Below are 14,398 nucleotides of genomic sequence, written 5' to 3'. Positions count from 1 at the left end.
GCTACCCTGTAGGACTCCTATTCCCTGGTTTTTTTCTCTCCTGTCAATAACACTGACGGACCTACCACTGATAATATACAGAAATGCATATGCGAGAGGGGCTAGTGACAGCAAAACAAACAGGAAAACTGCGGGAAGGAAAGAAGAAAGCGAAAGAAACAATCTGCCCACTGAGCAATCACCGCCGTCACTGCAGAGTGAAAATTTTAATTTCCTCTTTGGAAATTTAGGTTAACAAAAATGCATATATTTCTATTTGCAAAGTGCTCGTCTTCTTCAAGTTTCAAACTTCACACTTTACTTCTGAATAAATGTTTATTTTCTAATGTAATCCCAGAGATTTTGCGCCGACGAAGGGAGCGACTCAGACTCTAGACATTATTTCCGAGCCCCCTTAGCAGTGTCAAGAACTTTATAAAAGTCTCCTTTATACCTGGAGGGAGTGAGAATGCCTTCGTAGAAGCCATTGGAGAGATTTATTTTGCCTCGCTCTGAAACGCCCTTGGAACCACACTTGCTCATTACCCTCAGCCTTCTACATTTTCAAAGCTGATCTCAGGCTGGAGCATATAAACCGTGAGTTGTGATTATATAAAGTGACACCCTCTTTAAGAACTTAAATGGAGAAAAAAAAAAAACCCAACCCTTCATAAATAAAGGAGTTGAGAAAAAATGCAAAGTATACTTTGCCTTCCTGATTCAGTAAGTGACAAGGGGGGGGGGGAGAGCACATCAGCCGGGGCAGGGAAAACACATGAGCTGAGCGTAGGTGACACACTCCTGCGCTATTTTCTTCAAAACTGAGGGTTTTTCTGGGAAGCACGCAGGCACACATTTCAAGTCCGGGGACTTTTCTTGGCCTCATCGTTTCTTTGGGGACACAGGGACAGCAATGCTGATGGAGCATCGTGACCCCGCGCTCACGGGCTTGGACAGGGTGTGCTTTCTCCAAGCCAGGGCTGAACTTGGGTTCTGCCTGCAATCCATCATCTCAAGATGTGACTTCCACCACTGTCCCCCCCACCCCCTGCTCCTGGCTCACTTTACTCCTCTTAAGCAGCGAGAAATGTATTATCAAAGATTCCATCTCAGTCCCACAATGGACTCTGCCTAATTGACCTACATCCTTTCATCTCCCTCTTTTCTGTTTCTTTAGAAAGAAATGATGAAGAAAATGTTCTTGGAATTCATCCCTGGCATGGTCCTGTGAGCTTTGCTTTAAATTGTTAGTGAAATGCTTGACATTTTTCCTCCACTTTATAAACATTATGTGCAAATCATTCAGAATCCTAATGGAAAGTAATTTCCCATTAATACAGGCTGTAAAATGCCATCTTCTTTTGAAACTGTGCCCTAGAAACAAACAGTGCGGACCCCTTTACGCTCCCAAATTCCACTCACAAATCACTGCAGCCCAAGGCTGGAGGCGGGGCTACACCTACTGCCAAGGGCAAGTTCAGAGAGGCGGCCTGGGAAGGACCAACAGTGGAGTCTGCAGCACAGGGGTTCGGCTAGCGGACTTGGGGCCTTCCGAAAAGCCATCTTTTGCACATCTGTGATCTCTGGCTGACCATTGCTCTTCTAACAACTTAATCTGCCTAGGGACCTAGCTACTGGCCAAGAAGGAGGGGACAAAAGCACTGACATGCAGAGTCTGGATGAGAAAGCCAAAGAACTTACTGTCCTATCAGCATTTTCTTCTTCCAAATCAGATGCATACAACAGACTCCCTCTGCAACTGCTTGCTGGCTACAGATTCCCCGTGATCAAGAATTTTGGAAAAAAAATAATTCCCAATGCTCTTGAACATTTTAAATGTTCCCCAGGATTCCTTCTCAAGGATATAGCATGAAAGATCTATACAGTAAAGCGTCCAGCTCTACTACTTACTGCCTCTGTAGGCCTTGAGAAAATCTCACTTAACCTCTCTGAGCCTCCACTTACTTATCTGTAAAATGGGTATAATGATAGCATGAGAAATGTGTAGGAGGTACTTAGTACATTAGCTGACCCATAGTAAGTATCCAGTAAGTATAACTGCTATATTGTTAACAATATTATTTGCTACCTTTTTACTTTCTACTATTATCACTTCCTTGCAATATTGCTATGGCCATAAAATGAGTGAATATCATAGATACATATATATCATAGATATACACATATATATCATATATATATACACACATATGTATATGGCATCAAATAATAATACTTGATATATTTTCAGTACTCAAAGGCTATGTCCTTATGCCTTTAAGTGATACTTTAGTTAAAATACTTTTTCATTTTCACAGAGTACAACACTTTCCATACTGCCAATCTGAGAAGTCAAAGTTAGTATCTCTACAGGTAGATAAGGACACCCTTTATCAAAGGAGACCTGAGTTTTCCGTCATAGCAAATGAGAGCATGGAATCCTGGGAGCTAGGCACTTGGTCCTGGGGTCTGCTAACTCTGCTTCCCCCAGATACAGTGGAGTGCAGGGAGGGTGTGTGATGGGAAGCCTGGGGCTGGATGTAATTTCAAAGTTTTTACTTAGTTTGTTTTCATACCCAGCTTCTTTCCAAACAGAAATTTTGAAGTGGCTTACAATAATACACATATTCAGAATATAGTGTTTCTGGACCAGAAGTAGAAAAGCAGGGAAAACAGGGAATAAAATGTGGTGCCCAATTTCTTGAAAGAAGGAAGTAAACCTTTACATGCAGATGTTGATTTGCAAAACTATAATCACAGTATACTTACAACTTTGTGTCTTTTCCACTCAATTATAGTACCATAAACATTTTTATGTTCCTACATAATTTCCATATTAATACATTTGAATAGCTGCATAATATCTCATTTGATGTACCATTATCTACATAGCCATTATCCTACTATTGACTAATATATATAAATAAACACCGGTCATTAGGTTGTTTTCACTTATAACTTTTCATGTCTCTAGACAATGCTGTAACAGATGGACCAACATGGTATTTCTTCAATGATTTCCTTAGGATACATTTCCAGGAATGAAGCCACTGAAAATGCATAAACATTTTTATTAATTTTGATAGGTACTGCTAAATTGACTTCCCAGTGAGTCATCTCAGGGCTTGGCTAACCATGGCCTGCACGTCAAATAATGTTTTAACAATACAGCGTTGCTCATTCATTTTCATATTTGTCTGTGGCTGCCTTCCCTTCTAGCTGAGTCACATGACTACAAGAGACTCCACAGAGCCCACGAAGTCTAAGGTATCTACCACTTGACCCCGACAGAAGACATCTGCCAACCCCTAGATTACCTGAATGTGCATTCCCACAAGCAGTGTGGGCATGGACGTGGGGCCACACCCTAACAGAAATGACTTATGCAAGGACCCTATAGAGAGGTCAGCGAGAGAGACAACAGAACCTTTCTTCCACAATGAATGTGTAGATGTCTGCAGTAGAAGCCACAAGCTAACCATCAAAACCCGTTCTTCCTTTCTTCCCCAGGAATATGAACACAGGTAGGATGTGGCTCTCGGTTTACCTCTCCCAGCCTTTGCAGCCAGTTGTGGTCATCAGACTGCACTCCTGTCAGGCTGGGAGTGGAAGTGATGTGAACCATTTGGAGCTCATTTCCTAAAGAGGAATCTCTACCCTGGGTTCCCATTCTTTTTTTAAAAAAATATGGTCTTTTAAAAAATTTTTTATTTATTCATTCATGAGAGACATGGAGAAAGAAAGAGGCAGGGACACAGGCAGAGGGAAAGGCAGGCAGAGGGAGAAGCAGGCTCTATGCAGGGAGCCTGACATGGGACTCGATCCTGGGTCTCCAGGATCACACCTTGGGCTGAAGGTGGTGCTAAACCACTGAGCCACCCAGGCTGCCAGGCTCCCAGTCTTAATGTCCCCCTTTTGAACCACTGCTTTCTGGAGTCTCCATGGAACAGTAACTGCCACTACCTAACTAACCCAACCTAGTGTCAGAAGCAGGGTGCTATCATCGTAAAACTCATGGTGCTGACTCAGTGGGCAGGTAGTGATGAGGAAGAAGCAGGTATAACAGGCGTGAAAGCCAGTGACCCTCGTTACGTCGTGGCAAAACATCTGGTGAAACTTTTGCCTATGACAACTTTGAAAGCATATCATATACCACTAACTCTAAAGAAAAGTGTTGAGTAAAACAGAATGTTAGTATACATTAGCTGCCCCTTGGTACACGCAGCAAATTATCATAGGAGAGACAAGAATTACCTGGTTTGCAAGCAAAGATAAAAGGGAAGAGACAAAGATCAGAGGCTGAATCCCAGTGCGCTGAGAAAACCCAACTGCTTCTCTGCCCCCAAAGAACAGAAGACAAGCAGGCTCTGATTCCAAATCATTCTGAGACTCTCTAAACCAAATGAAGGACCCAGTTCTGCAGCAGAGATTAAATTAAAGGCACCGTCTCCCCACTCCACTCACCTACTGATTCAGACGGCCTCAAGGTAGTCTCTATAAGTTAAGAAAGGCTAGACAAGAAGAGAAAGAAAGAAGGCAGCCTTAAGAGCCCCATCTAAGCACAGGAGCTTGGCTGTGGTTACCAGCCCAGGAGCTAGAGATCAGAAGCTCGTCATGTTTCTGAAGGCACTCATGAGAAAGGAAGCAAAAGCCTAACCTGAACACATCTGTATCCCTTGAACCTTGAAGGACCCTCGAGGCTCCCAGGCAACATGAAGCACAGCTCCCACACAGGGCAGCTTTCCAAAGCCCACTGCCGATGTGAAGTGAACAGTGACTCCTGAGCAGGCAACTCTAGGGACCCATAGGACACAGGCCAACAGAGGCCCCCCTACACCTTCCAGAGAGCAGAACAAGAATCTAATCAAGGAATCTCTACCATGGCTATTCCAGGGGTCCTTGCAATTCCTGTCCAGCAGAATTCCATCTCTCTAGGGACTAGCAGCCGGTGTACATTTCCCACTGGACCTGTACTGTGGCTGCCCAGCTAGAGCCTGCATCCCCCAGCTCTGCCACCACCCACAGTCATCTGATTCAGTTCTCATCCCTGGGTGTGTGTGTGTCATTTCTATCTTGCTGGCTTAAGAGGAACTGTCTAGCCTGGACTGCTATTCTCTCTCCCCTTCCTACTGGCTGGTGTGGAAATAGCTAGGACAATGTGGAAGCCACATGATGAAGCTGGCAGAGGTGCCATCAGCCCAGGCCCAAGTGACTCCATGGATGATTGGGAGCACCACCCATCTTCTTAAAATATTCTCCCTGGACTGGTGCATGAGCGAGAAAATCTTATTTTATTGAACACTGGTTGCACTTTAGGGTACTTAACCTAATACAATACAAAAGAACGTTCCAGAGTACTATGCCTAAGTGTGTTCTTTAAAAAAAAAAAAAAAGATTTTATTTATTTATTCATGAGAGACACAGAGCGCACGCACGCAAGAGAGAGAGAGAGAGGCAGAGACACAGGCACAGGGAGAGGCAGGCTCCATGCAGGGAGCCCAACGTGGGACTTGATCCCAGGTCTCCAGGATCATGCCCTGGGCTGAAGGTGGTGCTAAACCACTGAGCCACCCAGGCTGCCCCCTAAGTGTGTTCTTGATAATATTTTAATGAAATCAATTTTACTCAAATAACTTTAAAAGAAATGTTACATCAAAGATGTAAGTTGGAAACTAGTGCTACATATCATAAAGACTGTAACCAGGAGACTATGATGGAAAATAGACAATTTTTTTAGAGAGAGAGAAAGAGAAAGTGAGTGTGGGAGGGGCAGGAGGAGAGAGAGAGAGTGAATGAATCCTCATGCAGACTCCATGCCCAGTGCAGAGCCCAATGTGTGGCTTGAGATCATGTGACCTGAGCTGAAATCAAGATTTAGACACTTAACCAACTGAGCTACCAGGGCATTCCCCAAACAGACAATTTTATTAAATTCAAGCTAGCTACTTTTGCCTGCAAAAGGCTTGTAGGCCAAGGCCTATCTCCTCTGCTAAAACCTGACATTAAAAATATTCCAGTCCAAAACTGTGGCTTTAACTCCTTGAAATCAGAATGACAAAAAAAGAATAGAGAAAGGAATAATTTTCTTATGATGTGATTTCAAGGCTATTTACGTCTATACCCACTGAGCGCCTAAAGCCACCTTAAGCGACAAGCAACAAAGAGACCCGTCCAGGGGGTCACCCCAGGGAGGTCTGCACTGACACAACAGACTGAGTACAAGACTGCAGCCACCTTCCTTTCAATATCGCATCACCATCAATCGTTAAATAGGTATTTTTAAAATTTCCAAGTGAAGATGGAAAACAAGAATGAACACTGCTGGCAGACCAAAAGTCATGAAGAATATGAGGAATATTCTGAAACGTGTATGTGGCAGATGGAAGAAATGAAGCCCAGAATGGTTCTCAAAGAAGGATGCTCCAGGAAAAAAAAAAAAAAAAAAGGATGCTCCAGAAGAGGGCTCTGAGGATGCCCAAACTCAGAGGTGGTGCAGACTGGAAGCTGGATGACTGGTTAGCATTCTGGAAAAAGAGTGGCCAGGTGAGTCTTTTTATTGTGGGTGTGTACTAATAAGCACCTGGGAGTCCAGGCATCTGCCTCCAGGAAGGAGTAGTGAGGGCATGGACCTGAACTAGAAAGTCCGGCAGTGCTGTGAGGATGCAAACATCCAAAAAACCAGAAACCAGTGAACTTCACTCAGCAGAGTATCCCTTATCCCCTCATAACCATGGAGGTAGGCAGCAGTAACAGACACACATATAGAAAATATAATTAATATCCTTAGAGGGACATGAAGACTCTAACTACTTATCAAATTAAATGTTAAAATTTGTTAAACTTTGAATATTGGTGTGATAAGCAGAATAATAACCATCCCCTCCATCTCCCCACTGCCCCATATGTCCACATCCTACTCCCCAGAATCTGTGGATTTCTTCCTTACATGGCAGAAGGGAATCTGCAGATGTGATAAAATTCTAGATCTTCAGATGGAAAGATAACTCTGAACAATGTGGATGGGCCCAATTTTATCACAATGTAATCACAAGAGACCTTAGAAGAGGAAGGCACGAGGGTCAGAGTCAGAGAAGGAGATACAACAATGCAAGCAGAAGTCAGATAGTTTTTGAAGATGGTCCACTGCTAGCTTTGAACATGGAAGGAGGGGCCACAAGCCAAAGAGTACATGCAGCCTCTAGAAGGTAGAAGAGATAAGATAAGAGATTCTTCCCTAGAGCCTCTTAAAGGAACACCAGCACCTTGGTTTTAGGACTTCTAACCTCCAGAACTAAAAGACAGACAACAATGTTGTGTTATTTTGAGTAAATTCAATGGGAAAAATAAATTCAATAGATGAGCTAAATAAATGAGTGTATATAAGGAAAAAATATACAAGGAGAAATTTTCTCAGAGGACAAAGTAAAAAGACAGATCAAGAAAGCAAGAAGGAAAAAATGAGCCAAAGAGTAAGAGACAAAAGTCTCAACATCTAGTAGGAAAATTTAAAAAGAAAAAATCATAGGGAATAGAAAAGGATACTTAAAGCATAAAAAAAATTTTCCATCATTAAAAACAGTATGAATAATCAGATTTAAAGGGTCAATGAGAACAAAGGGAAGAGAGGAGAATATAACCAATCTTCCCATAATTCTGATAGAATAGCTAGGAGGAAGAGACAACTCCATAATTACAGTCAGATTTCAATACCCTTTGCCTGAAAGTTAACACAAAAGAAGAAACAAAATATCCGCAAGGATACAGGTGACTTGAACTACGTTATCAAACAATTTGACCCAATTGGCATTTGTATAACCCTCCATCCAACAAGAATAGAATTCACGTGCATTTCAAGTGAAGAACATTTACTAAGACGGATCATATTCTGGGCCATAAAAAGGAAGTTTCAAAAAAATTTTGAAGGGTACAAGTCATACAGAGTATGTTGCCCAAGCAAAATATAATCAATTAGAAATCTAAAACAGAAAGATATGGAAAATGCCCCAAATATATGGAAACATACCTCAAAATAAACCATGGGTTAAGGACAATATCAAACATGAACCTAGAAAGTATTTTGAAAAAGATAAAAATTAAGACAACATACTGAGACCAATGGGGTGCTGCTAAAGCAGTACTTTGAGGGAAAAATCAACACTACACACACAGATTAAGATAGAAGAAAAGACTCAGTGACTTCAGTTTCTTCCTTAAGAAATTAGACAAAGAATAGCAAACGAAATCCAAAGGATAAACGAAATAATATAGATCAAAATCTAACTCAATGAATTAAAAAACAGTAAGCAATAGAGAACCACTGAAATAGAAAACTGGTTCTTTGAGAAGAGCCATAAGATTGATGCATCTATGGGCAAAGAGAAGACACAAATTTTCTATCAGAAAAGAAAGCAGTGGCATCACTACAAAGTCTTTCTCTCTCTCTCTCTCTCTCTCTCTCTCTCTCTCTCTCTCTCTATATATATATATATATATATATATATATATCTTACAAGGAAAATAAGGGAATATATGGAAAACTTTATGCCAATAAATCTGGCAACTTATGAAATGGATAAATACCATGAAAGACACAAACTACCAAAGCTCATCCAAGAAGAAACAGCCTCAATAGCCTCATATCTATAAGGAAATTTAATTTGTAGTTAAAAACCTTTGCACAGGGAACCATTTAAAGAGTAACTTTACAGAGAAAGCTGACAAATGCTACCTCAGCCAGGTGGTCAGCAATAGCATCAGTTAGAATTAACATCAATAGTAATAATTCATGTTGATACCCTGAGAGTGGCACGTGGCTTCTGTGGTCTTTCAATTCCATATCCCCAGTATCATCATGAAAAAAAGATCAAACAAATCTCACCTGAGGAATATTCTAGAAAATACCTGAACACTACTCCTGAAGCTGCCAAGCTCATTAAAAACAAAGAAAGTCTGAGATACTGTCACAGCCAAGAGGAGTCTAAGCAAACATCAGGACTAAATGTAATAGTGTCTTAGATGGGCTGTTGGAACAGAAAAAGGACATTAGGTAAAAACTAAGGAAGTCTGAAGTACAGACTTTAGTTAATAATAATGTACCGGGAACCCTGGGTGGCGCAGCGGTTTGGCGCCTGCCTTTGGCCCAGGGCACAATCCCGGAGACCCAGGATCGAATCCCACATCGGGCTCCCGGTGCATGGAGCCTGCTTCTCCCTCTGCCTGTGTCTCTGCCTCTCTCTCTCTCTCTGTGACTATCATAAATAAATAAAAATTCAAAAAAATTTTCAAAAAAAATAATAATGTACCAATATAGGTTCACTGAATGTCACAAGCTCACAAGATGTTAATAATAATGGAAAAAATAATAAGGGAACAGTTTTGGGTATATAGGAATGCTGTGTATTATCTCTGCTACTTTTCTGTAACTCTAGAACTATTCTAAAATTGTTTGTCTTTTTTAAACTTTCTCACAAAGGGTTTATCCCATGAATATAAGATTGCTTTAACTAATTTAACATAACTCACCATGTTAACAACCTAAAACAAAAAACATATTATCTCCACAGATGCCAAAAAAATTCATTCCTGATAAAAACTCTCAGCAAGGGATGCCTGGGTGGCTCAGTGGTTGAGCGTCCACCTTCAGCTCAGGGCGTGATCCTGGAATCCGGGATCAAGTCTCACATCCATCTCCTTGCAGGGAGCCTCCTTCTCCCTCTGCCTGTGTCTCGGCCTCTCTCTCTCTCTCTCTCTCTCTCTCTCTTTCTCTCTTATTAATAAATAAATAAAATCTTAAACTCTCAGCAAACTATGACTGGAAGGGAATTCAATCTGATAGAAGACATCTATGGAAAACCTACAGCTAACATCATACTTAATTATGAGATACTGAATGCTACCCCTCTCACATCAAGAACAAGGCAAGCATGTCCATACCAACTCTTCTATTCAACATTATACTGGAGGTTCTATCAGGTGCAAAAAGGCAAGAAAAACAAATAAAAGGCATCCTGACATCCAGTAAATCTTTATTTGTAGATGGCATGATCATCTATATAGAAACACTACAGGATCTACTGAAAAGCTGCAGAAACTAATAAGTGAATTTAGCAACATGGCAGGAACAAGACCAATACACAAAATCAACTATATATCTATACATTAGCAATAAAAAACTGGTCACTGAAATTTTATAAAAATTATGTTTAAAATCATATGAGAAATAGGAAGTATTGAGAGACTCATTTAAAAATGTGTAAGACCTATCTTCTGACAACAGCAAAACACAGCAGAGAAGAATTCAGAAAACTGAAGTGAAAAATAAAGTAGACTATGTTCAAGACTGGAAAAGTCCATTTTGTTAGGCTGTAAATCCTCACTAAGTTGATGTATAGATTCAACCTCAACCAAATCAAAATCTGAGCATAATTTGTTTTGTAGAAAATGAAAAGCTGATCCTAAAATTCACATAGAAAAGCTACTAGAACAGCCCAAAGAGTTTTGGAAAAGACCAATGTTAGAGGACAAACACCACCCTATTTCAAGACTTATGATGAAGCTAGACTAACCAGGACAACAAAAAGTTGAATGACAATGGAAGTGTAATGATAGTACACTGGGTGATACAGCCATGAATATTATTTTTATGCTCCTAACACTGTAAATAATTGTTATGGGATATAAAAAATGGAAATTATGGCTAAGGTTTCAGAACTATTAAAAAAAAAAGACATGCAGAAGATTGCCATGTAGAACTTGCAAATATACAAACCAATTTTTTCAGGATTCTTAATTCCAACCTGATCTATGCTATAAATGGGTCAGGAGATGAAGATCAGAAAGGGTGTTTAGAGAAATTTCTAAAGAGCCTGAAGGAAGGGGATGTGTTACATTCTTCCTATTTCACATCAAGTCATGTAGACTTTTAAAAACACCCATAAGAGAGCTTGAAATATGTTCCTTGGAGCTTTAAGAACAGAAGTGGTAGATGGAGAAAGAGGAGAAGCCAATTACAATACCTTTGCTGATGCCAATCTTTGCACTACAACAGGCCACAGCTTGAGGAGGGGAAGCCCAGCTTCACATCAGGATTGTGCTTTGACTATTACATGAGGCTGTGATCTGAGGGCTGCCTGCATCCATACGCTCAAGTGAGCCGAGGACTTACATTACCCAAGAGTAAGCCAGATAAGTCATGGGGCTGCCCATGTCTTCGCCAAGAAGCAGAAGCAACAACATTTAACATAACAGCGTGGTGTTGGGAGTTCATGGTCAAAGTGATGGTCCACGATGAAGAGAGTGATTATGAGTAACTTGGAAGGAGGCAGGAGGGGTTGGGGAGGAGAAGCGTATGGAAAGCTGAGGACAGGGAGCCCAGTCTTCATCTGCCATATCAGGAAACCACAGATATTACCCCAAACCAAAAAACACAACTAGCAATATAAGCATATTATTTAGAACAATGGAGCTAAATACCAAACAAAGAGCTGAAAGTGGGTTCCTCTGAGAGCAGGAAATGAAGATGAGGAGAGGGTAGAAAGTGAGACAGCTACTTTTCATTAAAGTCCTGGTAACATCATTTTCTTTCTAGAACTATATACATATACATAATAGTCCCCTCATTTTTGTTAATTAAAAAAAAAAACCTTAAAGGATGTCAATAGTGTTGGAAGAAAATCCAGACCATGTAGCTCCCATGGACAGGTGTGTTCTGGAGGGGGAGTCTGAAATCCATGGGCAAATAAGTGAACTTCAACTTCAGTCTCTCACACAAAAATTAATTCAGAGGGGATTGTGGACTGAAATGTAAACATGTACAAGTCCAGGGAAAAAGTACAGGATCTCAGGCTAGTCGGAGAGAGTTCAGACCTCACACCAAAAAGCATGATCTTAAAAGGAAAAATGAGAAACGACTTCACCACATTAAAAACTTTTGATCTGTCAAAATCCCTGTTAGCAGAATAAAAAGAAGCTACAAAGAGGAAGAAAATATTTGCAAATCACATATTCATCAAAGGATTGTATTTAGAATATATGAAGAACTCTAGGGGGATCCCTGGGTGGCTCAGCAGTTTAGCACCTGCCTTTGGTCCAGGGTGTTATCCTGGAGTCCCGGGATCAAGTCCCACATCAGGTTCCCTGCATGGAGCCTGCTTCTCCCTCTGCCTGTGTCTCTGCCTCTCTCTCTCTCTCTCTCTCTCTCTCTCTCTCTCTCTCCCCCTCTCTCTCTGTCTCTCATGAATAAATAAAAATCTTAAAAAAAAAAGAACTCTAAAATCGCAACAATAGAGGCTGCTGGCTCAGTCTGAAAAGCATCTGACTCTTGATCTTGGGGTCGTGAGTTCAAGCCCCACACTGGGTGTAGAGATCACTTAAATAAATAAATCATTTTTTTAAAAAGGCAACAATAAACTGGAGGAAAAACCTATTAATATCCCTATGTGTAAAGGATGCTTATGAATCAATAAACAACCTAAAGGAAAAATGAATAAATCACATGAACTGACAATTCAGACCTAAGAAAATGTAAATGGCAAACTAAAATAAAGGGGGAAGAAAAGCTCAACTTCACTAGTTCCCACAAAAAGGCAAATCAAAATTGAATCCTATTTTTTACCCATGAATACTTGGCAAAAATGGAAGTCGAATGACACAGGTAGGGGGAACAGGCATTACTACATCAATAGTAGTATACCCATTTTGTAAGGGCATTTGGCAAAGCTACTATCATTTAAAATTTGCATTCACTCTAAGTTAGCAATTTCAAGGAAGACTTGCCTATCAGCTCATGGAGGCAGATACAGCATATTGCTTTTAGCAAATAACTGGGAATAACTTGAATGTCCATAATAGGGAAATGGTATATATAAAGGAAAACTATGAAGCCATTATAAAATAGCATAGAGACAGATCTATACGCATGACACGGAAATAACTCCAAGAGAAAGCAAGCTGCAGAACAAGATACCTGGTATGATCTTATATTTGAAAAACAGAAAATAATCTAAAACCATGTGTGTATAGTGTGTGTGCATGTGTGTGTGTGTGCCCACACATAAGTAGATAGGACAGTGTTCATACCAAATTGTTAACAGTGGCTACATCCAAGGAAGAGACAGGGATGGAGCGAGTGACCATGAGAAACTACAGCACGACTTATACCACTTGAATGTCATTTTTCTCCATCGGATCATTTCATCCGAGAACATAGTTGTGTCATTTGTCTAATGAAAAGATAATGATGCAGCACTCTGAACAGTGCCTAGCATCCAGCAGGTGTTCAATAAATGCTCCTTCAAATTTTTTAAAAATTAGTGAAATATTTTGAAAGAGTCAAACATGTAAATACAGAGGACAATGTAGCGCTCTGGTGCCCTGCCCAAGGTTTTAACACATCAGAAGCCAGTGAATGATGCAATTTGTCCTGGTGCTGGTTTTTGAAACTTGGATATAAGTATCCAAAACCAGGAAGCAGGAGAAGTGGCTTTAGAGGAAAGGAGGGAGATTCACCAAACAATCAAAGAAAAAAATTCAGGGTCTCACACCAAATGCAGCAACAAGCAAATGCTTGCAGCAGTGCCTCTCCACAGAGCACACTTAGCAGCAGAGAACGGTCCTCTTACCTGTGGTCTTGGCTGATGCGGTGGTGGACACCCCATTGAGCTCACTAGGACTCCTTTTTATGGGCCGTGGCTTATACTCTCGTTTGGGAACACTGGATGCAGCTGATATTCTGAAACACGCATTTTAAGATCAGTCAGACATCTGATAAAGAAAGCCACGCCTCCAAATGTACGTTTGCTCTGCCTTGGGGAGCCTCCAAACGTGTGGGATGGGTGGTGGTCGTGAAGGGGGTAATACGTATGCATTGATTCATGAGTAGCTTAAAGTGATAGATGGGATATCCCTTGTTTTTCAAGTATATATTTGAAAGTGTGTCTCCCACGGTCTCTGAGGCATCCATCAGGTGCCAGCCCGCCCTGGGCACTCAGCGATGCTAGCTTCCTTCTCTCCTCTTCTGCTCATGTAGAGACAGAATGACACAAATATGGTCCTGCGAGCACGGCATGCATGCCCCGCCTACATGGATGCTGCAGAGACTGGCCACACCTTTTGTCTTCCCTCTATAATTTTGCCATTGATTTAAGTAAGCATCCCTCTGAATATATTGTAATCCCATGTAAAACAATATTCTGTTACCAAACCTGGTCAAGAATGGGGTAGGTTTTTTTTTTAACCCATTATATTAATTAACAGGGTTACTGTGCATACTCCATGTGATACTACTAGTTTTCAGAGAAATGTAGAAAGCCATGAAAGCCTAAGGGAAACAGCAATCTTTCTTGATCATTCAGAAGGTATTTTTGACTCTTTCAATACCTCTCTGAGTCAGTGTTATGAACTTGGCCTGATATCTGTACTG

At 40.9% G+C, this 14,398-nt stretch overlaps 1 protein-coding gene across 5 annotated transcripts in view; it reads right to left on the bottom strand.

Moving 5' to 3' along the window:
- Positions 1-14,398, bottom strand: part of SH3GL3 (SH3 domain containing GRB2 like 3, endophilin A3) — a 135,768-nt gene that overhangs the window by 12,131 nt on the left and 109,239 nt on the right. For all 5 annotated transcript variants that reach the window (XM_025437082.2, XM_049108512.1, XM_035714390.2 and 2 more), the window contains one exon: positions 13,599-13,708. In XM_025437082.2, the coding sequence (XP_025292867.1) occupies positions 13,599-13,708 (110 nt within the window). The remainder of the gene's footprint in view (positions 1-13,598; positions 13,709-14,398) is intronic.

This window comes from Canis lupus, chromosome 3 (assembly GCF_003254725.2).
Source record: "Canis lupus dingo isolate Sandy chromosome 3, ASM325472v2, whole genome shotgun sequence".
NCBI lineage: Eukaryota > Metazoa > Chordata > Mammalia > Carnivora > Canidae > Canis > Canis lupus.
The sequence above is the reverse complement of the archived record's forward strand: the minus strand, read 5'-3'. Positions and strand labels throughout refer to the sequence as shown.